Source organism: Athene noctua, chromosome 5, assembly GCF_965140245.1.
Source record: "Athene noctua chromosome 5, bAthNoc1.hap1.1, whole genome shotgun sequence".
NCBI classification, from domain to species: domain Eukaryota; kingdom Metazoa; phylum Chordata; class Aves; order Strigiformes; family Strigidae; genus Athene; species Athene noctua.
In genome coordinates this window covers 11229830-11256561 of record NC_134041.1, presented here as the reverse complement: position 1 = coordinate 11256561, position 26732 = coordinate 11229830, and the positions used below count along the sequence as shown (strand labels likewise).

Sequence of the window (26732 nt, the reverse complement as noted above, 5' to 3'; positions counted from 1 at the left end):
AATCCTGGCTATGCCTTCTGATCACACAGGCAGATCAAGCCAGTAATATGATCATTGCTTCAGTTTCCCTACTGATAAGCTTGGGGGCAGGATGAGAATTCTCACGTACTTTTTAAAAGGATCTCAATATTTGTAGGTGGAAGGCAATCATGCACAATACTATTTGTGGCTGGTTAGCAGAAAGCGAACCCATTTTCAAAAAGGGCTGAGAGAAGCACTGGGAAAATGACTCCCATTGTTTTACAGGTCTAACCTGGTGGCCCACACTGAGTGATAACTGGTCACTTGCATCCTGCTCAGACTATTTATTGGATGCATCAAGTCACTACCCAGCTCAGCTCAGTCAGATCCAAGCCACTCAAGCAGGCTTTTGTATCCTGACCATGATTTGCCAATGGCTGTTCACATATTCAGGTCCAGTCTAAGAAGCAGAGTTGAACTCGGAAGCAGCTGTTCACTGGAGAGGGAAAACTAACTGATGTCAGCCTGATCTTCAAAGCAGAAGCCACAGTTCGTGCAACTGAATGAGATGGAGGTCACAAGAGCGGCCTCTGCCACTGTGTCCTGTCTTGATCTGTGCTCAAGACTCCTACTGCTAATCCCTGCACCACCAGCCTGCTTTTCAAACCAGGCCTAACCAAGCTCTACTGGGCCCCCTTTACAGCATCCCTGACTCTGTGTCGCATCCCAAGGTCCTTTGTGTTGACTGAGAAGTAGGCAGCAAAGAAAATGCCACAGATCCACCTTCAGCACTATCCCACCTGCTAGACTACAAAGCCTTCACCATTAAATAGGCAGCTGTCCTCTTTCCCCATACTCTTAAGGCTTTCTGAACTCAATATCATTCATTCACCTCTTCCCTTCTTCACCAGCTAGCAATTCTAAAATTAAGTTCTTTCAGAGGAAAATGGAATAAAAAAATTCAAACCACTTTAAGAAATTTCACAAGGCCCTTTTTTGCCACTATGGCACTTTTTTCTCATAAAACAAACCCTCCAACCTCCCCTTTATGGTGGTCATGGAAGTTTCTGTTGAAAGAACAAGATTTCATAGCCTGTTTTAGCCACAGAAGGGGAAGAAATTTACCAATTACAAATTACCAGTCAGCTGCTCCATATTGGATCTTTTCAGAAAGGGTAAATCTATGGTGCATCTATATCTGTTCTGTTCTTGCTATATATAGTCTCCCTAAATGGCACAATCTAAGCCCAGCTATATATCCCAGAGCTTTAGCTAGCCAACAGTTTAAACAATATCCAGCATAACCCAAAACTTGCAGTATATTTGAGGAAAAATACATTTGAAGGCATTAGTAGAGACAACACACAAAATTTTCTCAATATGTTCTGGTCCACCAGGTGAGAGCTCAGAAGACAGGATCATACATCCCATCCCACAGGAGAGGGTTGAAGCAAAGGGCTGCAACTAGGAATTCTCTGACCTTGGAGGAAACCCCCCGTTGCAGACACGCACTGCAGCATCTCTCCTTCTGCAAGCCAGCTGGCAACTGCAAAGGGGGGTTGATGCACCACAGATCAGGACCTCCATCAGTGTCTGTCACCTGGGGTGAAGGAACAGAATACACAGTGCTCTGTTGTAAAGGTAAAAGCTGTAGGTCTAAGCAAGAGAGAATGAAATAACAGCCAAAAGTTCAGGTCTCGGGTAGAGCATGGGACTGGGCAGGTCTGTGAATGATTTATCAAAATGGGTGTTTCCCTCCCTTGAGTTGCTGCCACCCTTGGGTCAGCCCCACACCTCGTATCGTCCACTTCTGGTAAATCCAGGTACCAAACGAGTCAAGAAGTAGTTTGCCTGCCTAGGGAAGCCAATATCCTTTCCATCTTTTACTTTTTCCCTACAGTAAAGAGGGCACCTTTTAGTTAACATTAAAGGTCACGCAGCTCTAGTTCAGGCAAGCTGTCAGACAGGTCACTCCTGAGGTCATCTGCTCCAGCTATTTCTAGCCTCTTCTCCAGCACTACTCTCCTCCCGCTCAAAACACAGTGTGGAGATACCTTTACAATCTACATCAACAGAAAAAGGAATTAGCCTTCCCCAGACTCTTTACTCCATATGCCAGCCCTAAGAACAAACGGCAGCCTATGTCTAGCCCCTCCAGCACTGCTGGTTCAGTGTGGACTGCAATCCGTGTCAAACTCTAATAAAAAACATCCTCATTCATCTCCCACTGAAACAGAGAAATACCAAGAAGCATCCTCACAAGCTACATAAGCTCAAACAAAAATAGGTACCCATGTAAGTGAATCATGGTTCCAAGTGTTCTGGGAAGCTGCCAACACAGCTACTGGGTGCCCCTACTGTACTACTGGCCAGGGCTTCTGATGCTACTACGATATTAATATTTACTACTAATACTAAGCAATGGGTAACTAGCTGCTTCTTATTAAATGAGGGGCACTGCTTGAGCATTTGATTAGTAAAGCTCTATATAGGAGTCCCTACCTGGCATGTGCCTCAGAATAAATGTTAAAGAGAAAACGTTAACCCTTTGATGGGACATGAAGACTCCTTAGGCATTGTCCTAACAGCAGCCTGACATGTTACAACTGCATCTACAAAGCAGTTAATTGTAGCAGGTTTGTTAGTAAAGTCTGAATCAGCAGGATTAGTAAATTGGAAAAACAGAACACAGGGCAGTTTAACATGCCTTACAGCCTCCATTCACAAGAATCTTAAGCATCTTACTAAAGTAGGGCATAAAGGACCATTAGCCCTTTGTTCCTGATTTCCTTTAATGCTAAGTGTTAATGCAAACACAAGGGGGTTTTATATCCTAAAAGCAAGGCATAAATCCAAAAGGATAAAGGGGCTGAGAGATGAACCTTCTTGAAGTGAGCAATTTTCACCTTCCAAATCTCACTGGCTGTGTGTCAGCACCAAAACAAAAATGGAGCCACATTAAAAAGTGGTATCTTGGCACTGTCAGAGGAAGTGATAAGTATCATAATTGGCCCTCACATGCAGCTGACACTAGATGGGGAAGGAGGATGAAAGAACAGACAGGCACACACATGTTACCTCTGTGCTGGCATAGCAACAGTGCTCTCAGAGCAAAGTGTTAACTGTGGCCCAAGTGCTAGGACAGTATTCCAAACTGTACTGCCTTCCCGCCTTTAGGTGCATAATACTCGGCCCTAACAGTAAAAGTGGCCACAGCAAGTGCCACTAATCAAATTATCAGTATGACCTCTGGAACGCTCTGAACAGTAGACGTAAATAGGTTCTGCAGATCTCTGTCATCTGCATTACTGTGGAAAACCCCACCAGGTTCTTCGGATTCTGAGGGTGCAGGAACCAGCCATATTTACCTTCAGGCACCTTGATCTCTGTGGTGCCGGAAAGCTCATTGGAGCTGAAGTCTCCAAGGTGGAAACCTCATCCAAAGATGGAGAAAACCACTCTGCCTCTCTCAGCAAGTTCTTGCTTCTCACTAAAAGAAATGAAGAAAGCAGCAGATTAGGTCAAAAGTTCAAGGATGAACTTCCTGAGCCTAAGCTTCCACTGTCTACCTTTTGTGCCACCTCTTATCATGTGGAGAAACTGTTGCTATTCTGATTTAATAGCATTTTACTTATTCTTACATGGGTACAAGCAGTGGCACAAGGCAGCAGAAAACAGGTACCACCATCACAAACCTAGGCAGAAAAACACATTGGCAAAAATCTTCAGGCACTGAATTTCATCTGTCTTTGACACCAATGGCTCCAACCAACTGCAAATCATGCAGGTTTAAAACACAAGGAATCGGCCAGCTCATTTCTGCTCAAAGCCGTAATCACAATGGCAAACCCTTCCCATAAAGGGGTCGATTAGTGTTGGAAAGGGACAACAGGACACCTGACCTGACCATGAGATCTCTAAAGGGAGGTTGGAATACCATGTCTCAGAGTGTTAGTAACGTTGGAGTGAGAGGGGAATAGTTCCTGTGACCTCTGTCTTTCCCTGCAGGCTCAGTGGATGGCACCTCTTTCAAGAACAGACTTTTCACTTCATCTTCCAGTTCAGAGACTGTAGATCTGATTGAAGCAAAAGGATAACACTGACAGTCCCCTAAGCTTAGCAATGCCTACTGGTACAGTTCTTGGGTGTGGGGATGGGGTGGGAACCACTTTGACAGGGTTTCTGACAAAGTCATGCCTGGTAGCCGCAGAAGGCAGTTCTGCTGAGCAATTCAATTGTGTTTTCAGCAGATGAACGGTCTGGCAGCAGAACCTCCGCCTCCCCACCTAGCCCTGTTCACATTGTTATCTCAGTTGTGCCAGCACAATTTTTTCCTGCAGCAGCACTGTGAAGCACACCACTTTAGGGGAAAAAACAAACAAAACAAAACAAAACAATGACGCACTTGTTAGAACCAGCTCGGCTCCCTGATCGGATTTACAGCACACCAACAATTGCAGTGGCAGAAACTCAGGAGGCAATGTGCTGTGAGGCCAGTGCAGGAAAAAGCAGAGGGGTGGGCACATTTTAAGCTGATGTTGACAGCACAGACACATCTCATGAAATTGCAGCTTAACAATAGGTGGGAGAGTGACACAATAAGGGAAGGCCTTAGGCTTTTATAGAAAGAAATAGGGAATCGATATTTAATTACAGGAGAACTGCAATGAAGTTCCATTACTGAAAACATCTCACTAAGTTGATACAATATCCTTTATCAAGGAAAACCTAATAATAGAGCTACATTGACCTCCACATTCAGTGTCCACCAATGCTTCTCCACTAATAAAGATAGACGTTAATATGCTTATGGTCCAGAGGGAGAAAGATCAGAAAAACAGACAAGGAATTAAGATACCCTTTAACTTCATTTCGGTTACCAATTGCCATGAGTCTTCAAACAATTTGTGTGACTGTCTCTCTCAGGTTCCTACCTAATGCAGAGCAATAGTCCTTCAACAAGGTCAGAAAAAGGTTTCAAGAGCTGTGGATGGAAAGCAGAAGGAAAGTCCTTTATGTTATAAGCAATACAACATTGTGTCTTGGTGATACTTATTTACTGGAGAACACAGAGAACGAAAGATCCTTTCTGTATGAATACTTTTTGATGACACCAATCACACTGTGGGCCATGACATCAGCATTAGCCTGAGAGAGATAAATGGGATTATTGTTTTTCTTCCTAAGAATAAAAAAACCCCACCATACCTGGGACACAGACACCTCACAGGGACATCGCTGCCTTCCCCAGAGGAGTGATGCATATTTTCTCTGGGTGCCGATGTACTGTAGCACAAAGCTGTATGGGGAAGCAAATGCTGGGAACAGTGACACAAATCCTCTGCTAAACCTGCGACCTAGGACATCTGGCAGCTGTCCAAGGGCAGCAGGGGTTGGACAGAGGATACAATTAAACAGAGACAGAAAGATCTAAGGATCCTCAACAAGGAAGCTCCGATGTCACTCATTTCTCTCCAGGGAGCATGTCAGAGCCCTCGGATAGGGGTGGGGGGAGAGCAAGGGCCAAGCTAGCAGAGGTTAGAGGCACTAGCAGAGCTAGTTCCCACCAGCTGAGCCTGGTGAGAGGAAAGTGACGGCAGCTGGGGAAACTGGGAAAGAATTAGAGTTTAGTCAATTCAAACGAGCACCTCTTCTTGGAGGCACCGATTATTATTTCCAGTCATTTCAGCAAAAAGCAAGTAAGGTACTGTTCAACTAACAACCAGGAGAGCATATGGAGTCTACCACTGCCCTAACAGAGGACTTGGGTAGGAGACAGCACCAGCCCTGATTAAACAAGACAGATGAGATGGCTCAGGGAAGCTGTGAGCTAACTCAGACCCTGCCAGCTCAGCGCCAAGGACAGCTGTGAAGGGAACAGCAGGTACCCATTCTCAGCGCCCACATGGAATAAGCTGAAGGTGCTAACCCTCGGGATATAAATGTCTCAGTAAGAGAGGCTGCCATTTCACCCCCTGCACTAGCTGTCTCAGGAGGACTGAACGCCTTGACTGCACTTAGCCAGAGGTTCTCTCCAGGAGACAGCAGACACTTAAGCCATACCCACTTCAAGCTTTACCAAGTTAAGGATTTAAACAGAAGACCTCACCACACAAAGCTGAAAAATCTACTACTACCTTCTGCATCAGTAAAGCCAATGCCATACTAGCCATGGAAATGAACTGTGCTCCACAAGACAAATACTCTGTGCAGGCAGGTACAAAGGACAGCTGACAAACAAGAACAGCAAGATAAGAGATCAGTCCGCAGCATCTCTGAGTTTGCTGATCCAGTCCCTGTGAAAGCGAGCTGCAAGAGCTCCTTCAGAGCTCTGAACAACCAGCAGCACCCTCCTGTGACACACTCCTGCAGCTCCCAGGCTGTTACTCTGCTTGAAACCCAAGAGCTGCACTTGTCCCTGCAGCAGCTCTCATGTGGCATGCACAGACTCATGCATCTCCCAGATGCCCTGAAGGTCTATCTCCTCTACCTGATGCGGGCCAAGCTTCTGCTGGGTGCTCCACACTTCTATCCCAAATTTGCCTAAACTGTAAGATTCTGCTTTGTGGCTGTTCAGCAGGCCTAGCACATGAGAAAGAGGGGACAATCACTTCCAAGCGTTTTGCAGAGGCAGCCTCTGATCCACCACAGCATCATTAAACTCTGCAGAAAAATCATGCCCAGATGAGGCCAGAACAACTGAGAAAAAGTAGAGAGCTGGACATATAACATGCCACCGTTGGTAAACACTCCATGTTTCCAGCACCATAAGTAATGCTCGGTGTCTTTATATGCTTCTGGGTTCAGATCACGATGGCACCCCACCTGGCATCACCTGTAACCTCTTCTTCATGCTAGCCCTCCTCAGCAGGAATTACAAGTTTTGCTACAGGTAGAATAGCAGTGTGATCACCTTAGTCTATAGAGAAGTTGGGAGCATGCTTTCACCTCCCCTTGGGAAGCTGATTACAAGTCCTGGCCGTGCAAGTATCCTCCTGCAGCAGGTTTCTAGAAGCATGGTAACATGCTGCTTGGTACAAAAGATAGTTGTTAGCCCTACTCTCATTTCAACCCTTTCCCTGCCATCTCTGTCCATTCCCTGTTCTCCCATCAATTCTTCTCTGATTCTCCCTTTGGCAAAGGTAATCTACTTCTTCAATAACTAAAAAAAATATTGGTGTCATTCTGGCTGCAGTAGGACCTGTTATACCAGCATATATACACTTACCTTTTCCCCCACTTACACATATTTTGAAGATACCTTTCTAGTTGCCCTCCATCATTTAATACTAGAACAGGAAGGTCTCTTCTTGCTGTTTCAGCAAGCCTGTGAGGCAGGAAAGGTGCCTGCAGAGCACCTTGCACACTGGCTGTCTCAATCAAAGCCTTCTAGCGGTACTACAATACTTAATAAAAATACATCCTCTGTTGCAGGTAGCAACAGCATTTTTCAGTCTGGCTACTCTTCACAGTGAGCTCTTCATACATCAGTTTCAACACTCAGTTCTCCTCCAGAGATCCCAGCAGCAAAGCTTGCCCATTCCAACAGTAGGTCTGCCATTGGCCATCAAACCATCCAGTGCCAGATTTTGGGTGGAAGAGGTGTGACTATAAAGCAGTCCACCTTGAAGTGTTGGCTTTGAGTTGTCTTAATTCAATCAGTTGCAGACACGTGGTTTGATAGTTCCTCCTCTTGTTGACCTCTGCAGTAAAGCAACTTGACCTCACAGAGACCAAGAAAAAGGCTATGGCTCAACTACCTTCTGCATCTGAGTTTCCATCTCTCTGTCACCAGGCAAAACTTTACAGAACTATATCCACCCACATCTCTCCCAAGGCAAAGGGTGGATTCAGAGGCTGCTGACAAGCCCCACACATGTTCTCCTCCCACAGCTCTCCCAGAGCACAGCATGGAGTGACAGCTTGCCAGCCTGTGTATTCCTCTTTACTTCTCCTCCAGTGCTACCTGTTCAGCAGTGTTCCCTGGTTTCATTTTCCTAAACAGAGATCCTCAACTATAATGAGCTTTCACTGCTTCCCACCAGGGGCTGCCTCTGCTAGACCACTTGGGCAGAAACGGGTTGTCCTGTGCAGAATCAGAGCTCAGACCATGCGAGGAGCAGAGCACACCACCACTCACTGACTTTATGCCACAGTTGCTGTCATGGTAGTATTTCACTGCTTAAAGAAAGTGGGAAAAGTTACGTTTTCCACCAGTACTTCCCCTGCACCAGCCCTAAATCTACAAAGATCTTAGCACTGACATCTATTTCTTTGTCTTTTTCACTGACATTTATTTCTTGTGGACTGTTGGAATACAAATGAGATGCACAATCTCCATGCTGCTGGTGAAGCACTTGCTGTTTCTAGTTATGGCATTCACCTTTCAGCTCCTCTATCCTCCCTGGCAAGGCCTCCCAACTGTTCTAAGTGCTGTTCTGCGATCACTGAGCATCCTCTGTAACAGCAAACAGGGAAGGCGGGAGGCGTTAAGGTCCCAGACTAGCTCTTCAGTTGCTGGGACAGAAAGGACAAGAATAGGATCAAGGAACACCCAGTAAGATGGTTTCAAGGTTCAGCCCCATTCCAATCCTTGACAGAGGCAGAGGACAGCAGCAGCCCAAGAATTCCCTTCTGCCACTATGCTGTATGCTCAGCAGACCACAAAACCCCTGTCTTCCTGGACCACTATATTCAGACAGAAAAACAGACAAGATGCACATTAAGAATTGGAATATTTGAACTAACCACCTTCAAAGGCAACTTGGACAGCTGACTAAATATTGCACTTCACAAGGGTTTCAGCAAAGGACTCCATACCTGACTCTAGACCAAGCTTGGTCATGGCCCTCCAAGAGATCACATAATTTTTGCACTGTCCACTTTTCCTTCTGGGAAGCAAAGGTGCTTCTCAGGTTTTCAGATCACTAAAGAAAAGACAAAAGAATAATAAAAAATTCAAAAAGCCCTTTCTGCCTTGTATTAAACACTTTGTTTGTGCTCACTTGTTTAGCACGGACATGGAGCTACCTTGTGCCAGGCTACACTCACAGCCTGTTGTTTCTTCAAAAGCACTTCAGCAACCTAGACAAGAAGTGATCTGTGTAAGAGGCTCCTGTAACCATCAGTGCTTCAGTTCCAGTGCCTTTACTACCTTCTAGCTTATTGATCTGCTCCTGCTGGAGCGCTTCCTCCTGCTTCAGTCAATTCACAACTGAGTGAGGAATTCAGTGATCGGAGCAGAAGGGCAAAACCAGATTTTCTATGAGAATATTTTAGTCCAGGAAAGTTAGTAGCCTGGTTCAGCTTCAGAAGATGGAAAAACAGGGAAATCTGGAGAACAAACCTTCATTCTAAACAATACTGATGGGACCCTTCTGCCCTCTTCCTGCAGAGGGCACAGATACAACAAGAAACAACTCTTGGGGTTCTAGAAGATATAAGGGAACTCCACAAACAAAGAAGTTTGCATATCTGAAGTAGTTCTGTCCCAAGAACTTGCAGATCTGTTGTCCTGACACTTCATAAAACTCAGGGCTAATGGCTGGAGAACATTGCACAAGAACCATAAAGGTTATGTTAAGCTGCTATAAAGATAAGGGTAAGGAGATTCAAATCTGAGGCTTGGTCTCCAGTGTGGAAATGTGTTGGTAGGGAACAGGGAAGTTGCAAAGAACACAAACTTTCAAACGTGGAAGGCGAAAGGATTATCAGCACTTAGGCCTTTCTTTTAGAGAGCGGCGTCCACCCACACAGGAAGGTGGAGCTTTCAAACTGCATGATGAAAGAAAAATACGCACAATACAGAGAGCTATAGCACAGACGGGCACACTGTGCAAGCATGGTAGGAAAACTTGCTCTTTAACAGAGGCGATCTCAACAGAGCCCTCAAACCACCCTGGTTTTCTGGGACAGCTGCTGGCTCCATTGTTGCCTCGCTGCGGCGTGGGAGACGCACGCAGGTGAGACGCGGCTGGTGGGTGCCAGGCAGGCGCTCCTCCATCGCAGCGTTCTCAGGGCCTGGTCTGTCAAGCTGCAAACCCACTGCAGATCAAAAGCAACAGACGTTACCAGGGGCTGTGCGGGAAGGAGCTCACCTGCGCCTGCTGCATCGTTAAACTTGCCTCAGCTACCGCCTCAGCCCCGAGCTTAGAAACGGGCCAGGGCGTGCGCGTCGAGATACCGAAATTCTACCCCTTCCCACCCGAGCGACACGACGGCAGGCCTCTACCGAGAAAACCCGCGGGCGCACTGCGCTACACGGGGCCAGCGGCAGTTCCGCGGCAGCGCCCCGGGAACGCGAGACCGCACGGCCCTGCCGGCACAAGCCCCGCCCGCCCCTCGCCCCGCCCCTCCCGCCGGCGGCCCCGCCCCCTGCCCTGCGCGCGGGGGCCGCTGGGATGCGGAGCCCCCGCCGGGCGGGCTCGCGCGCGCTACAAGTCCCAGGGTGCCTTGCGCGGCGGCCGTCTCCTAGGAGACGCGGCCATGTGGCTGGGGGAGGGTGTCCCGCCGCGTCTCCCGTGGTGCTCCGCGCGCAGCCGCGCACCGGAGGGCGGTCGGCAGTACCGTGCCGGTGGCGCCCCGTGCGGCATGGAGGGGCGCGTGGCGGAGCGGCTCCGCGGCGCCCTCGGCCCTTTCGGCTTCGAGGTGCACGCCTTCAAGGTATGACGTCATGCGGCCCGCGACGTTACGTCACCCGCGGTGACGTCACCCGCGGCGACGTCATTCAGAGCGGCGCTGCTGTGCCCGCGGCCGGTAGGGGGCGCGGTGATGGGGGCGGTTCCCGGTAGCCGGCGGGTGACCCCGCGGAGGGGAGCGGTGCCGGGCGGGGGCCGCGGGTGGCGGTGCGCCGCCGCCAGGCTCCCGCCTCCAGCGCGGCCCGGGCCGCCGGCGCGGGCAGGACGAGCCCCCGCCGAGCCCCTCACGCGGCCGGCGGCAGGCGGCGCTGCCTCCCCCAGGCTCGGCGGCCGCCGCCGCTCCGCCCTGCGGGCTCCGCTCGGGGCTGAGGCGGTCCAGCGGCTGCGGGCTGGAGACGGAGCCCCGCGGCGCCGCACGCACCTCCAGCGGGGAGACAACCGGGCGGCCGCTGCCTGGGGGCAGTTTGGAGCCCCCCTCTGGGGACCGGGGCCGGCGCCTTGGCACGGCACTTGGTGGACTGGGGCTGGAAACGCTCCTGAGGAGCCGCGTTGCTCGTTAGAGAGCCTGTCCGGTCCGGCCGGTGAAGGACGTGAAGGGTGTTGCTGTGCCTTGGCACCGGCAGAGCACTTGCCGAACTAGAGGTTTGTTCAGGGCCTTGATGTTGGCCCCAGTCTGATACGGTCAGGAGAGTTAAATAAAGATACATCTGGACCAGCAAAGTCCTCCAAGCAAGCTTAAATTTTAATCTAAAAGTAGAAACACCTGTATATAAAAGTGCAGACTACCTCATCCGTTTGTAAACGGCCAGCTGGCTGAAGGGAGTCTCCATTGCAGCTGAGGCAGCCTCTCCCACTGTGCCCTGCGCTGAACTGGATACGCTGTTCCCACCAAAATTTAGGGGTTCCTTCTTTGACCACCCCAGGGGCAATCTGCAACAAATCAATCTGCAATATCAAATACAAATCTACAATCAAATATACATCGATCCACAATAAACATGACCTTCCCTTCCTGGGAATGTATTTGTCACCTGAAATATTTGTATTTCCTGCTGTACCCTTGATCTGACAAAAAGTGAAAGGGAATGAGGCACTGAGAGAAGTGAAATCTCCAGAATTTGGAGAAGAATTTGATGCTGCTTTCCCAAAACACAGCAGCAGAATTAGGGGCAGAACCCAGATCAGAAACACTATAGCTACTATAGCACTGTATCTTTTCCCAGATGTAATTCTCAGACAGCTAGCCCTGGTGGACTGACTGATGTATACTGAGAAATCAGCAAACTTTAGATTCACATCTCTTTAACTTCTTGTAACATCTCAATTCATCATCTTAAACAAGAGGCACAAAACTAATTAAACTTTGGGATTGATATAAGAATGCATCTTTATTCATTCTATGAATATAAGTTTTCATTCTGTTTCCATATGGGAAGGTCTGGCTGCCACTATCACCTGTAAAGTCACTTCCAGATTCATTTCACTAATGTTTAGAGGTGACCAGTATTTTGCATTTTCAGACTGAATATTAGAGTTACATTACTTGACATCTCGATGTTAGACCTGGTCTTTATGGCATTCCAGGAGCAGGGGACTTACCATAACCTATAAACAGACTGATGTTACTGTGCAGTTACCAGTGGAGTGGAGGGGGGTTTGGCTGTTACCTCCTCCTGCTTGGCAGTTGCTGGTCTGAGCCCTGTCTCTCTGCTCATGTGTTCATGCTGCTCTAGCTTGATCCCTCATTTCTGGACTGTGTTTCCAGCCCTGAAAACAAATACTAAAATGTGGCTGTGTCACAATCCATGTGGTACAGCTGATGGTTCTGGGGGATTTTAGCACTGCTAGGAGCTTCACACCCTTCATTTCCACACATAAATGTTTCCTGATGAAGAAATAAACCAAGCAACTTGTCATATGAACAAAACAGTTTCTTTCCTGATGAAGATGAGAAAAAAAAACCTGTAAAAGGTTTGCCTAAACCAAGACATCTGATCTGCATTGGCAAGACTGGTTGCTCCTACTTCCCTCTACCATTTCTGAGCAGAGCTGGATAAAGGGCAGTCTTGAGCTGAATGCAGTGACTGATTCTTATCTCTCGCATACAGCTCACAGTGCAGCTTCCAGAAACTGTAAATCCCAGTGTGCAAAACAACTCGGTTTGAATGGAAGGCACTAGGCAGACTTCCTATCTGGGTTGCAAATGAAGGTGGCTACACTTCTTTCCACTTTGTTAAATTCCTGCATGCCGGCTAGCAAAACAGTGGTGTCCCTGTTTTAATGCAGATTTGTTTTTCTTTGCCAAAGGTTGGATGGTACAATGCTATTCTTCAGCCAGCCTTTCATCTCCCCTACCCAGATGACACACTGGCCTTCGTTGTCCTCAGCACACCTTCAATGTTTGACAAAGCCCTTAAACCTTTTGTGAACAAAGAACGGTTAAAAATAATCAGGGATCCTGTAGATCAGTGTGTTTCTCATCATTTATCACGTGTGAAGGAGGTAAGAACCTGAAATACCAATTCCTTTTACTATTGTGGCATATAACCAGGTGGGTTGAGTAGTAAACAAAGCCTTCCAGGCTCCTGCCCTTGCTCTTCAGAAAGGTAAAGCCTTATTCATGATGGTAAGAGCATCAACAGGCTGTTGACCTGCTTTACTTGCATATTCTGTCTCCTTGCCATTACAGCCTGTAGCTATGTAGAGTGCTTTACAGTCGTAGTTTGAAAACCCAAGGCTACAAGCGTGCTGACAGGCTTCAGTTGCAGGATGTGGAAATCTGCAGTCTTCACACGTGCCTGATTTGCTAGCATACAGCACTTCTGTACTGGCAAATCTTTTTCCATGAGCCTGGGCTGATGTTTTTTAATTTTCCCAGAAATTCCCTGACCAGAAGGTGGATATCATCTTTGATTACGAGATTCTGCCAAGCCGAAAGCCCAGGTTCTTGGCACAGACAGCTGCCCATGTTGCTGGAGCTGCATATTACTACCAAAGGAAGGATGTGAAGATTGATCCTTGGGGGAAAAAGGTGAGGTAAAAACACAGTATGAGAAAAACCACTAAATTGCAATCCCTGAATCATACAACTGTTGTTTACTCACTAGTTCTTCCTGCAGGAAAACACAAAGTCCAGATCATATATAGATGGGGTAAGTGTTTCAGACAGGAATTGGAAGCTTCCAAGATTCTTCAGGGTGGCAGGGAGATACATACATGGAGAAGAATATCTTGATCTATTAAACCTACTTAGGAGAATAAATCACAGTATAAAGGAAGCCCTGTTGCTTGGAGCACTATAAATAGAAAAAAAAAATTGCACCATGGTTAATTTCTGTGTTAATCTTTTCAAAAAGGGTCCACTCCCCACATTACAGCTGCGTGTGGGCACAGGAAAATGGGAATTAAATGCAGTGTTTAGAGTCACACGTTCAGGAGAGAGCTTTCCTTTCTTCTCTGTATAGCACTCCAGCAGAGGGCTAGGAGTGTGAGAAGTTGCACTGAAGCCTGATGCTGTGAACTCTAACCATTACTAGAGACAAATTGAGACATCCTAGATGCTTCTTCTTTTTTCTTCCAGAAGATCTATGGCGTATGTATCCATCCCAAGTATGGTGGTTGGTTTGCTATCCGGGGTCTGCTCCTGTTCCCAGATATTCAGGTACTGTTCCTGGAACAGTCTGCCCCGGTTGACTGTGTGAGCACAGAAGAGAAAAGAATTGAGTTGCTGGAGCAATTCAATTTCCACTGGCAGGACGGCCGCTACAGGGACATAATTGAAGTAAAGGAAAGATATTCAGAAGAGCAAAAAGCCTACTTTGCCACTCCTCCAGCGGAGAGATTCAGACTGCTAGGGCTGACACAAGAAGCCCAGAGAAGCACATTTCACTAACGTGGCTCTGTGGAGGGGCAGAGGGCAAGCGAAGTGTAACTCATCAGCACCTTCTTTTCCACCGTGCTGAGGAGGACGGCGTGCTGAAACAGAGATGGCAAATCCAAGCAGCGTGTGCTGCGTCTCAATCCAAACAGCAGCTCCTCAGAGTCAGAGGGAGCACTGCATCACAGCACTTGTGGTCTGGAGAAAGGTGGGAGCAGTCTGTGCCGCTGATGATTCGGTCTGACTTTTGGGGAGTCTGGTAAGATGCCAATTAGCCTTTGGCTGGGAAAAGTTCAGACACCCTGGCAACTGGAAAACCCGTGCTGCTCATCAGAGAAGTAATTTTTGTTCTCAAGAATTTTTCTTCCAAATATTTTCGGTTTATTCTGTGTAAGCATAAAAAAAAATTAATTTTCAGTCATTGTACTCAGAAATATTTTATCTGAATTCTGGGCAGATACTTTTTTAGATGCATCCAGCATTTTATTACTGTGTGTCATAACTCTCCCTAGGGAGTAAGTGTTCAGTCTTCTCAATCTTGCCTTCCCCAGAAAGAAAATTCACTCTGTATTCCTTCAGTTGCAGTGAAGCTGACTTAATTTAGTTAAGAAATCTTGTAATGTCTCTGTAACATCTGAAAGAAAATTCTCCAGAGATCGTTTCATTGTGTACTGTGGTTCTTTACATGGAGCAGGAATGAGGAAAAGAGAGCCAACAGCAACCGCCTCCTTCAGGGTAGTTACGAAAGGGAAAGGGATGGTACAAAGGTCACCGCTCGAATCTGCTATTTCCTCTTCACCCAGGGTCAGCTTCTCAGAACAAGGTGATGTCTTTAGGTCAATTTTAAGTGTTTATCCATTGTATAGAGCAGCTGACTAAAATCTTTGGAAAGATGCTGAATAATGTCTATGTGAGTGGAGTTTCTACTCAAGATAACTGACTGAGAAAAAGACACTTCTTATGACCTTTTTCTAAGGCAGATGAGGTTTGTATTTAACATATTTTTCAGTGCCGTGCCAGCACACACCACACACACCACAGTTTTACTACTGTAGTTTCCTGTTGTACTTTCTATATGGGGGAGATAGTAAACCTGCACACACGTAAAAACCATTGCATGAAGCCTTGTCTCGCACACAGGCAAACAAGCAGAGAAAAAAAGAAAATACTCATGGCGTTCATGTTATTTATATTGCTGGGTAAAACATCTTCAGACAGAAACAACTTTTTTTTACATTACTCTGTCCTGTTGGATTTGTTCAGAGGTTACAGTGGCACTGGGAATCAGGAATTAATTTATCTTAGAGCACTTTGAGGGTCAGGCCTCATTAAAATAGTATGTTAAATTAAAATAATATTTTGTGGGAGTTTTGTTACTTGACTGCAGTGCAGTGCTGCAAATTGCTAAGCACTTTTTCCCTTTCCACAATATCAACATGATGATGCAAAAGTACTTGGCAGAACTGAGCCCTTTCTGTTTATTTTACATTGTGATTCTTCATACTTTTTGGAGACTCAAACACTAAGGTTGCCTTCACAGTAAGTCACAGTAAGTCACTTCTTGGTACAGTTTTTCATAGTCTATATACTAAGCATAATCAACATTTAGCATAACAGGTTTGTTTTTCTGTAAACAGAGTAGTGAGCATGTGATCACTGCGTTTGTTCAGTGTATTTGCTGTTACAAAATAGTCTTTGTTGCTTCCCGATGCTTTGTTTGCCACAGTGGACTAAGGCAGACACCTGACAGTGTGGTAATAGTACTGTGATTTTTAATTTAAGCAAAATAATGGAATTTGTTTAAATTCTCTTCTTTTGTTATAGAATTACTTCTGGTTGAAATGTTGGTTGACCTTCCAGAACTTCCCAAATGAACTGTAATTTAACAGGGACTTGAGTTAATGGTTCATATTAGTAATATAAAAAATACTAATTCTCTTAGAAGGATAAATACAGAATGGAATCAGATCTATCTTTTTACATTTCAATTTAAAATATTTTGCTATTTTGGGGTTGATTTCTTACAAACATTGATTGTTTTGTCTTAGTTCATTTATTAAACATTACCATAGCCATTTCATTTCAATTTTTGTAATTTATTTCTCTTCATGTGGTATTTTGGATAATAAAATACAAAGTTGTAAGTAACCCTCAGTACTGAGTAATTTTATTTAAACAATGCAATGATTAAGTTGTGGAGAGCGAAAGATCTTAAAGTGAGAATCAATTGCTGTGTTTTTAACATACTGAAAATAGTGAGCTACCTAAGACACACAAAATCTCATATCTGAAAACAAAAGTTAGTTATCTTGGTAGAAATTAGCAAACTATCATGGCAGGCTCATCTGGAATATAAAAAAAAATAAAACATGGCACATAATGAGTAAGTCTAATAAACATTTATCTTTCCCAGGTCATTTCAGCAAGATCATTTAACAGCAAGCACATGACAATGCACTTTCATTTTTGCCTCTGTTCTTGCAGTAACAAAAGTTCAAGGTGTCCAGAAATACATAACTGATATTTGAGGGATTTTTCCTCAGCAACTTAATTCTTATTTGTTAAAACATATGAGTGAATACTGAGTGACCATAAGGGCAAATCTGTCTTCTTTGTGCTGCTGGCGATACAGTTATGTCAGGCAAAACAGAGTACAGATATTAAATAACATATCCATTCCTACTACAGTGATTTTAGAGTGAATTGGATTAGTTCTTAGGGGCTTTCTCTTAGCCAGGTCACTGAGATCCACAGCCACAACTACTAATTTTCTTTCCTTGCTAGTTGGAGTGTAATGGTCTTTGTCTTACAAAACTGAAGTTTGAGAACCTGTTTGACATATCTCATCTCTCGGGACAAGCCTAGACATGGCGAGGAACAGATCCTGAGGCATTATGAAGGCATTTTCAGCACTTGTAAATGTCAAACAAGTAATTGCAAATACTTGGATAGATTTACCAGTTCAAGTATCACATTATACATTTTTAGGCAAGTTTTTCTCTAAATCCTAATTCTTAAACATTTATTAAAGTATCTTTGCCTCAATATAACCAGCAGGGTGAGTATTCAAGAGCTGCACAATGAAAAAAACCTTAAAAAATTAAAAGCTAGTTGAATTTGAATTCAGTTTTAGCAACAAGATATTCGCTATTTCAAGCTAATACAATATTCTATGAATAATTAACAAATTTGTAATGTTTTCCTGCACATAACATCATTTATCCTCTCCTTCAGTTAAAATTTCCCTTTTTTGACTTCATTAACCTTAAAATAAATGATATTTTTATTAAGATTAAAGATGTGACAAAAATTACAAAATACTAAATGCAAAGTACAATCTAATCTGGTGACAAGCAGCCATCAGGATTATTGCTCAGTAAGGGAAAAACACTTGAGAAAACCCTGTTCTTTTTTGTACCAGTTAAATCGGTTACATCTCAGTGGTGCAAGAATAAGCACTAATGTTTCTTCAGGCTATGAAGTAGAGTTTGGCAAGCTTAATTCTTGATACTGTCTTATTTCCTTCTCCTATAAAAAGGGTAGCTTGTAACAATCCTGCCTTCCTCTAAGCTATGGAAGACTAAAGATGGTTTGCTGTGTAAATCAGTGCTGGTTTGTCAGACAAGAACAGCCAACCTTATGAGAGCAGTGCACTCTTCTGGTTTTGTTGTTGGGGTTTTTTTAAGCTTTTTCTTCTTTAGGGCAAGATTGCCCTCCTCTGGGTCAGGAGCATAATTTTACTCATTCAGTATAGTAGATGATCTTTTATTCATTTGTGGCCAAAATTATTGGTGGTGTAGCTACTGTTTAACATGGGTTAAATTTCTGAAAATGCACAGGGACTTGAATTTAACTAAAATAATAAATCTGAGTAAAGGCTTCCATATTTCTAAAAACAAAAAGTGGCAGCTACTGATCAGCGCCACTGTGGTTATCAGCACTCTTTGTCCAGCCCCGTGCAAAATGTACATTTAAAAAGTTAGCTTTGAATACCAAGTTAAGCAGCAACACCTCCAAAGTTCTTCCTCTAAGAGGAAGTGGGTTCTGCCATTTACTGCAGCAGAGAGCCAGTTGTACCTCTGTAACCTTAACTTTCACAACTTCATCTCCCAAAATGGACAAATGTATTCGTGAGACTTTTTTTGCCATTAAGTTTGCTTCCTGTCATATCATATATCCTGTGACAGATCATCCATCACATTTGCCTTAGAAAGTGAACAGAGCACTTCCCTTCTAAGTTTTCAAGGAGGAAACAGAAAGAACCAAGGAACACAAACAGGCTTTTCTTTTCTCTCTGCAACTGAAAAAACAGATAAATGCTCACATTCCTTAGAAAAACAGTACTTTAGATGAAAAAATGAGGTGGTATTTTTTTTCCCAATAACTGAAACACAATAATGGGAAATATGGTGAGAAATTTAAAAAAGGAAATACTTTGTCATAGAATGAGGAACAAGATATTTTAGTGGAATGTTTAATATCTCTCCGATAATATACCACAATCTGCAAAATGTAATTTCATATGTATAAAAGTATTGGAAATGGCTACTTCCCCCCAAAATAAATTACATAACTATCATTCATTAATATTAAATAATACATTTCTCATTTCATTATTTTTGTAGATGTTTTTACATAATTTTAATAACTGTGTATGTTTTGGTTTTATATATTAATAATTTTTAGTTTAATATTAATAAATATTTTAAATAACTGTGTATGTTTTATTTCCCCAAAACACTTCCTAAAGGAAATTTTGAAAGAGAATTTGATTTTTTTCTATCTTCAAAGTTTCTGGAAATCAAACACCTTTATACTAAGTTGCTCTGGTTTTTTTTTCCTCATGTAAAACAAAGCATGGGATAGGATAATTCCTGTAAGTAAATTAGACAGGAAGGGGTGAGGGGATCTTCTGTGTTGAAAAATAACCTACAGAATCTTAAATTTATGCAGAATCATTAGTTTTTCTATGAATGCATAAAATCTTTTATTCATTTAAAAGGAATTAGATAGTTTTAGGTTTTAATTTCATGACATAACCCTTTTTCTAGTATTGTTCTGACTAGTCTTCCTGAACCATTTACTGTTGCTTCAATCTTTTTTTTAACAGGCTCTTCTTCCAAAATATAAAAAACTACAGCAATAAAAATGAAAAGAAATTCACCTTATTCTTTGTGAAAAGTGAATTTGATTAAATACATTCATTTTAAATTCCATTGTTTTATTAAGTGTAGATTAAAGACTTTCTTTCTCTCTTGACAAAGGATATCAATCTCATTTCAGTGCAGATACTTCAGAAATATGTTGTTGCAGAACATGGAACATAAACCTACTGGGCTCACAGTTTCACAGGACAGTGCAATCTTAATGACCACATATATTCATAGATCTATGGTCAAATAGTATCTTGCACAGGAACAGTCTAAACTCTGACACGTTTCCCATAATACGGACAAAGTTTCAGGCGAAAGAGCCAAGTTTCACATTAAAATCCAAACCTATCATCACTAGGCGTGGTGAGAAGAACTTACCACAGGCACATCTCTTGTGCAGGAACACTGCAAACAATTCACAGTTCCCCAGCAGCCATGTAAGTGTGTGCAGCGCAGTTGATCATGCAGAGTCGTTTGATCTGCACAGGCTTTGGCCTATAAAGCCATTCTGTAATAGCATGCTCCTGTATTCTCATGAGGTGCTTAAATTATACCGGTGTTACAGGTGAAGACACTGACTAGTGACCTGATACAGACACACTGACAGCCAAAGTCAAGTCAGTTCTGACTGTACATTAAAGGCAAATTAATCTGTTTTTTCTCTTCTAGTATTAAAAATAGAAGCAAACACATTAATGATCAAAAAGATACCTGCTATTTCTTTGATTTCCTAATTCAGTTTTCTTTTTGTATGTACCATTAATTTGTATCAAAAAAAGACAGTGACAGCTTTGACACACTTTCTGAATTGATGTCCGAGTGTGTTGCGTTCCTACTACACGGGACAGAGTGAACTACCCTGTGGCATCACACCACTCCTCTGCACTTACCTCATTTCACCCTTTGCAAAGTAGAACCATGTTTCAGTTTTAAGTCCTCTGTGATTTATCTGTCTAGCAAGATACTTCAGAACATATATTTACACTGTCATTTGATACTGAACATCAGACCCACTGAAAATTTCAGTGGCTGTATATAATATTTTTCAAACTATTCATATGATAAACACCATTATTTTAACATAATCTTTACATGACTCTTCTTTTGATGTATAACATTACTAAACAGTACAGTCGTGGGGCTTTTGTAAATATACTTTCCTAACCAAAGTGCATAATTTTGCAATACCTATGAGATGTAAACTACTTGCTTCTGTTCTTTGAACAATATTGACTTGCTGGACAATCCGATAACCTATTAAAGTCCTGATAAAAAGGCTGGTGTACTTGTTAAGAAAACAGTACTTAAAATTTAGTAACTTTGTATTTTTCAAAACCTGTGGGAAACTAATTTTGTAACAGTGCTAATTCTTTAAACATTCGGGTTTTTCTTATAAACATCTGAAATATGCAATTTTAAATTTTGAAATAAGATATTCAGATGTACAAAATCTAGATGTACAAAACTCTTTAGTTAGGTCCTCTATGTCAAATATCGAAAATCACATTCCGTGTCTTCTACAATAAACATATAATATATAGAATTTAAGTCCGATGCACTATTTTGTATTACACATACCAAAAAAATCCTGTTGTTCTTATACAAATGCTGTTCTCTGAAAACTTAATTACAGATATCTATCACAAAAATAAGGGAGTAAATATTCTTAATTTTAGATAATATATGAAGAACACAATGCATATGTGTGGGGTTTGTTTGGCAAGGTTTTGGTGATGGGGGGCTACAGGGGTGGCTTCTGTGAGAAGCTGTTAGAAGCTTCCCCCATGGCCGATGGAGCCCATGCCAGCCGGCTCCAAGACAGACCCACCGCTGGCCATGGCTGAGCCCATCAGCGACGGTGGCAGCGTCTCTGGGATAACATATTTAAGAAAGGGGGAAAAACAGCACAACGGCAACTACAGCCGGGGAGACGAGTGAGAATGTGTCAGAGAAACAACTCAGCAGACACCAAGGTCAGTGAGGAAGGAGCGGGAGGAGGTGCTCCAGGCGCCAGAGCAGAGATTCCCCGGCAGCCCGTGGTGCAGCCCATGGGGAGGCAGCTGTGCCCTGCGCCCACGGAGGTTAATGCTGGAGCAGAGGAGGAGCCCACGCTGGAGCAGGTAGATGCACCTGAAGAAGACTGTGACCCTGTGGGAAGCCCATGCTGGAGCAGGCTCCTGGCAGGACCTGTGAGTCCATGGAGAGAGGAGCCCACGCTGGAGCAGGTTTGCTGGCAGGACTGGTGACCCCGTGGGGGACCCACGCTGGAGCAGTCTGTGCCTGAAGGACTGCACCCCCTGGGAGGGACCCACGCTGGAGAAGTTTGTGAAGAACTGCAGCCCGTGAGAAAGACACACGTTGTAGCAGGGGAAGAGTGTGAGGAGTCCTCCCCCAGAGGAGGAAGGAGTGGCAGAGGCAATGGGTGATGAACTGACCACAACCCCCATCCCCTGCACTGCTGGGTGGAAGGAGGTAGAGAAAATTGGGAGAGAAGTTAAGCCTGGGAAAAAGGGGGTGGGGGAAGATGCTTTAAGATTTAGTTTTTATTTCTCATTATTCTGCTCTGATTTGATTGGTATTAAATCAAGTTACTTTCCCCAAGTTGCATCTGTTTTGCCCATGACAGTAATTGCTGAACAATCTTCCTGTCTTTATCCTGACCCACAAGCCTTTTGTTCTATTTTCTCTCCCCTGTCCAGCTGAGGAGGGTAATGAGAGTGGCTTTGGTGGGCACCTGGTGCCCAGCCAGGGTCAACTCACCACAGTGTAGAAGATTAATTTCCTTCCACTTGTACTCATTCTTCAATAAGATCAGACAAAGCAGAATCTAAAAGCCATTGTCTGTAAAACTGCAGTGAACAGGACCTTTGCCATTGATTTCAAAGGCAACACCATACCACCTGAGAGGTGATGTCAGGGCTACTTCAACACACCTGGTGAAAGTTCAGTTTTAAAGACTGACAAGCATTTGCTCATTTTCGCTACTGTTGTGTACAATTTTGAAATAATATTTAATTATGTACAGTTTTAAGTTTTACAGATCTCACCAAACAGGTAAAATCTCATATATGTTTATATAATTACACCTACTATAGCTGCTTACTAGTGTAGGCACCTGGTGCTGTATAGTTCAGCCCTCAAACCCAATATAAATATATTAAAACACAGCCAATTTCATTATCATATTGTCAGTAGATAACTGCTGGTTTATTGGCACTCTGCTTTTGAGAGCAATACAGTACCATACATTTCTGTAAAAATCTGTAAAAGATACATACAGGTATTTAAACTGAACCAAGTTAGTTTTTTAGGGATTATTTTAAGACTGAAACTTCATATGCCTGTAAAATGTTCTTTTGCAAAGCAGCAAGCCAGTTATATAACCCCCAGTAAACACAGTTATCAGCTACAAAGAGAAATGAAAGACACAGTAAGATGTATTTCCATTTCTCTTTGTCCAACTAAGATATTCTAAAGAAATTAATGAATACAAGGTTATTTTTATAATATTATTACAAAAAAACTAAGGAGAAAGGTTTTCTAGATTGCATGCAAACAAAAAAAAAGTGCAGTCACTCACACATTATAAAAAAGCAGACATCACATTCATGATTCTGTCCTTTCCAAATAACATCTGCTGTATGCATCTTCAGGGAAAATCCCACTAAGCAGTACATAATACTAGAACAGCTATCAGTCTTGTCACCAAAACTCAGGACTGCTGATGTGTTTTTTACCTCACTTTTTTTGAGTTGAATCTTATAAAAATTACAGCAGTCTGAGATGTCACAACTAGGAGCAGGGTGTAATCCCCGGAACACTTAATGGAAATTCCAAGCTACACCTGAATCAATATTGAGTTTAAGCAAATAAACAAATCTGGACTCTTTGATTGAAGAGGTTTTGTGTGTTATACTCTCAGAAACATTAAAATGATAGCATGGCAAGCATTCCCACAAATGCCTTGCATGGTTGAAGAATAAAGAAAAATTGTTTAATTGCATTAATTCCCACAGTCAGCCATTTGGTGCAAGCATGTAACCGTTCCTAACCCACAGGTATTTTGATTCTTGGCTGTTTTGAATTTCCACATTGTCATTGTTCACCAGTGACTGATGTTTAAATATGCACCGTTGTCAGTGCCTCAGCGTTACCAACCCCAAGTGGACAACAGCAGACCAATTATAACCGAAATATTGTCCTCAGAGCATTTTTTTTTCCCCTGAATTAATAGGTATCTAAATAGCGATCAAAATAGGAAAATTAACACATGAACGCAACTATTACTGTTGCGACATTTAAAAAGCCGGAGGTGTTAAAGATGTTGTCGGACAATGAGATACCACTCAACGCAGACGTGAAGACAACTGCGTTAGCAGGGCCAGTGTCAGCAGCTAATGAAGTCTTCCCGTCGAACTGGAGTCTCCGCACGACCAGTACGCCAAGGACACACGGTGCGGGCGGAGCGGGCTACGGACGGGCAGAGGAGAGGCCCGCCCAGGGGCCCCGCCCGCCCCGCCCTCACGGCCGCGCCACACACACCGCCCCGCGCCACGGGAAAACGCGCGAGGCCTCCGCCGCGGGGAGGGGGGAGCCGCCGCCAGAGCCGCCTCCTCCTGCCAGGGCCTGGGACGGGCGCAGTGCGATTCCCTCCACCTTTGGGAGGGAGCTCGAAGCCCAGAACGTGAGAGAACCCCCTTATCCCCTACAGGAGGTGGGCAAGAGCAGAGCTCGTGTCTGTTCCTTTTAAATGCGTTTTTTACACTCAAGTAGTGAATACCCACGAAGCGGTTCTCAACCTGTAGTCTGCAGACCCCTGGGTAGCCGTGATGTCATCACTGGGGTCCGTTAAGGCTTAAAGGTGGGGAACATCCATCCCGGGAACATTTGGTCTGGCCTGGGGCAAGCACTGTGTCTCCTTTTCCCACAGCCCCCTCCTCTCATACTCAAGCCCCATGACTGCCCTGATGTGCATCAGAGGTAGCAGCACGCTCACCTTTGCTGAGTGACTCTCCTCTGCCCTCAGATCCACCAGCAAATCCTTCCATCACTGGGCTCTTCAGGGCTGGCCTCCAGTAACAAGCATGAAGGTGCTCTGTCTGTCACAGTGTTGCCCCTCAAGGCCTGATAAATTGTTTAGGATGAATGCCAGATACTGTAAACCTAATTATGTTCAAGACATTTTTACTTGCACTTTGGGAGATGACACAACAGTAGGTGCTAATAGCTTGCATTAGAAGAGTGCAATTGATTAGCAGAGAGTGTTATACTTTGAATAAGATACATTGGCTGCAGCTTTTTTTATTGAGCAACAAAGGTAATGGTTTTTTTAGGAATATCTGCCTACATAAGCTGATTTGGAACTGCTTGCTTGTGCTTGCTTGCCTGCATCCACCCGTGAATGATGTTATAGCCCTTGGCAGAAAAAAAGGTTTCCCACCCCTGGCTTAAAGAAATGTTTTTTTGCAGCTAAACCTGAATGAACAAATGAGTGAATGAAAGCAAGACAGAACAGGAAAGAGAACACAATCTTATTAATTTTCAATGCTTGTTTTGTAAACCTTGGCTTTTTTTAACCTATTGCCTCGATTAAAAACAATCCGAGGTATATATCAACTATGAGGGTAGCTATCTGATGACAAAGAGCTGCACTTGGTATTTCTGCACATGCTGAGAACATGCAAGTGAATAACACTGAGCAGCAAAGAGAAAGCATGTGACATTTCTTGCTATTGCACAGATAGCCAGAAACTGCTGGGCAGAGAAAGCCAAGTCAGTCACTGTCAGTGTGAGTAAGCATTCAGACTGATTCTGTTATCTTCGGTCTCTGTTTTGTTATTGTATGTCAAGGTGGGTTCTTGATATTGCTGCAGTGGATGTCATGACAGCGCATTTTGGTTTAACATCAGGACGGATCACTGGCTGAATTTGAAATGTAAAGGGACATGATATTGATGAGGGTGCATCTTATTCAAAGGAAAGTTGGGCTTCCAGTCATTTTAAAAAGTATCACTGTTATAGGAATGAGTATCTGTTGATTGGCTTCACATGTACAGGCCCAGAGGACAAGCACTATACCACAGCGTGTGCTGTGTTACAAGGTCCTGTCAAACAAGGCTATGAAACCTTCAGAATTGCAAAGACATCTCAATACTAAACCTAAGGAACATGCCACAAAGAACATTGATTTTTTTTTTTTTTTCAAAAGAAGGGAACGTGAGCTTTGGAAAGGTAAGAAAATGGTGAAAAAGACTGCAGCTGGTTGTAACAAGCAGTGAGGGCCTCATTTGAGATTTCTCAACTAATAGTAAGAACCAGAAAACTGCATACTATAGCTGAAGAACTTGTATTACCTGCTGCAAAAATCACGGTTTCTGCATTGATCAGCAAGCAAGCTGCCAAGGATCCTTCCGTAATAACTGTGTCATTTGACAAAGGTAAGAGGCAGATCAACAGTTTGTCAGCCAATATCAAGGAACAATTATTAGAAAGAATTCACCTATCACCCTACTTTGCACTGCAACTGGACAAAAGCACAAACATAGCATGGAGTAGTCAAAATGCACTGGAATTTAGCAGACGGTGCACGAGCAGTGTCTGGAAATCTTACTGGGCTTGTAGCATGGATTAAGGAAGTCATGCTGTCAGTGACTTGGTACCTTTCCTGCATACACAGAGAAGCCCTAGTTGCTAAGAAGATATCAGAGAAACTAAAGCAGGCTTTGAATGAATCAGTTGAAATAGTCAATTTTATAAAAAGCAGATCACTGAATTCAGAACTTTTTGAATGGCTTTGTGAAGATATGAACAGTGAACATCGGCAACTCTTGCTGATGTTCACTGTGACGTTCATTGACTATCACAAGGTAGTTTTGTCTTGCTTTTGGGAACTGAGAGACAAGACTATTCCTAATGGAGAAGCACTTTTCACCTTGGTGATAGTTTGACAGATTTTTCCTAGTCAAATTGGTGTATTTCTCAGATACCTTCACCCACTTAAATATGCTGAACTGAAGTCCTCAAGGGGAAAAGATTTGTTTTTGAAGATTGAAGCAATGACCAAAAGCTGAAATTGTGGCACCATTGCCTATTGAACCAACTATG

At 43.7% G+C, this 26732-nt stretch overlaps 1 protein-coding gene and 1 long non-coding RNA gene across 3 annotated transcripts; one reads left to right on the top strand and one right to left on the bottom strand.

Moving 5' to 3' along the window:
* Nucleotides 1–1108: 1108 nt before the first annotated feature.
* LOC141960601 (uncharacterized) lies at nucleotides 1109–10158 on the bottom strand. Its single transcript, XR_012633670.1, has 3 exons — nucleotides 10059–10158; nucleotides 3330–3451; nucleotides 1109–1561 (listed from the first exon to the last, which is right to left on the bottom strand). It is a non-coding gene; the product is annotated as an uncharacterized LOC141960601 (long non-coding RNA).
* A 350-nt stretch (nucleotides 10159–10508) lies between these two features.
* MMACHC (metabolism of cobalamin associated C) lies at nucleotides 10509–17123 on the top strand. 2 transcript variants are annotated; one of them, XM_074908132.1, is made up of 4 exons: nucleotides 10509–10623; nucleotides 12906–13100; nucleotides 13477–13629; nucleotides 14182–17123. In XM_074908132.1, exons 1-4 carry the CDS (start codon nucleotides 10552–10554, stop codon nucleotides 14488–14490), a joined length of 729 nt encoding a protein of 242 aa, XP_074764233.1. In that variant the 5' UTR covers nucleotides 10509–10551; the 3' UTR covers nucleotides 14491–17123. The 2 variants fall into 2 exon arrangements, with proteins under 2 accessions (XP_074764233.1, XP_074764232.1); XM_074908131.1 differs by having other exon boundaries at nucleotides 14179–17123.
* Nucleotides 17124–26732: the final 9609 nt, after the last annotated feature.

What these genes read in the sequence shown, in the direction of transcription:
- MMACHC (XM_074908131.1), top strand. Translation starts at nt 10,552, where the DNA reads ATGGAGGGGCGCGTGGCGGAGCGGCTCCGCGGCGCCCTCGGCCCTTTC. An exon ending in ATTTATCACGTGTGAAGGAG is followed by an intron (nt 13,101 to 13,476) that starts GTAAGAACCTGA and finishes TAATTTTCCCAG; the next exon opens with AAATTCCCTGACCAGAAGGT. An exon ending in TTGATCCTTGGGGGAAAAAG is followed by an intron (nt 13,630 to 14,178) that starts GTGAGGTAAAAA and finishes TTTTTCTTCCAG; the next exon opens with AAGATCTATGGCGTATGTAT.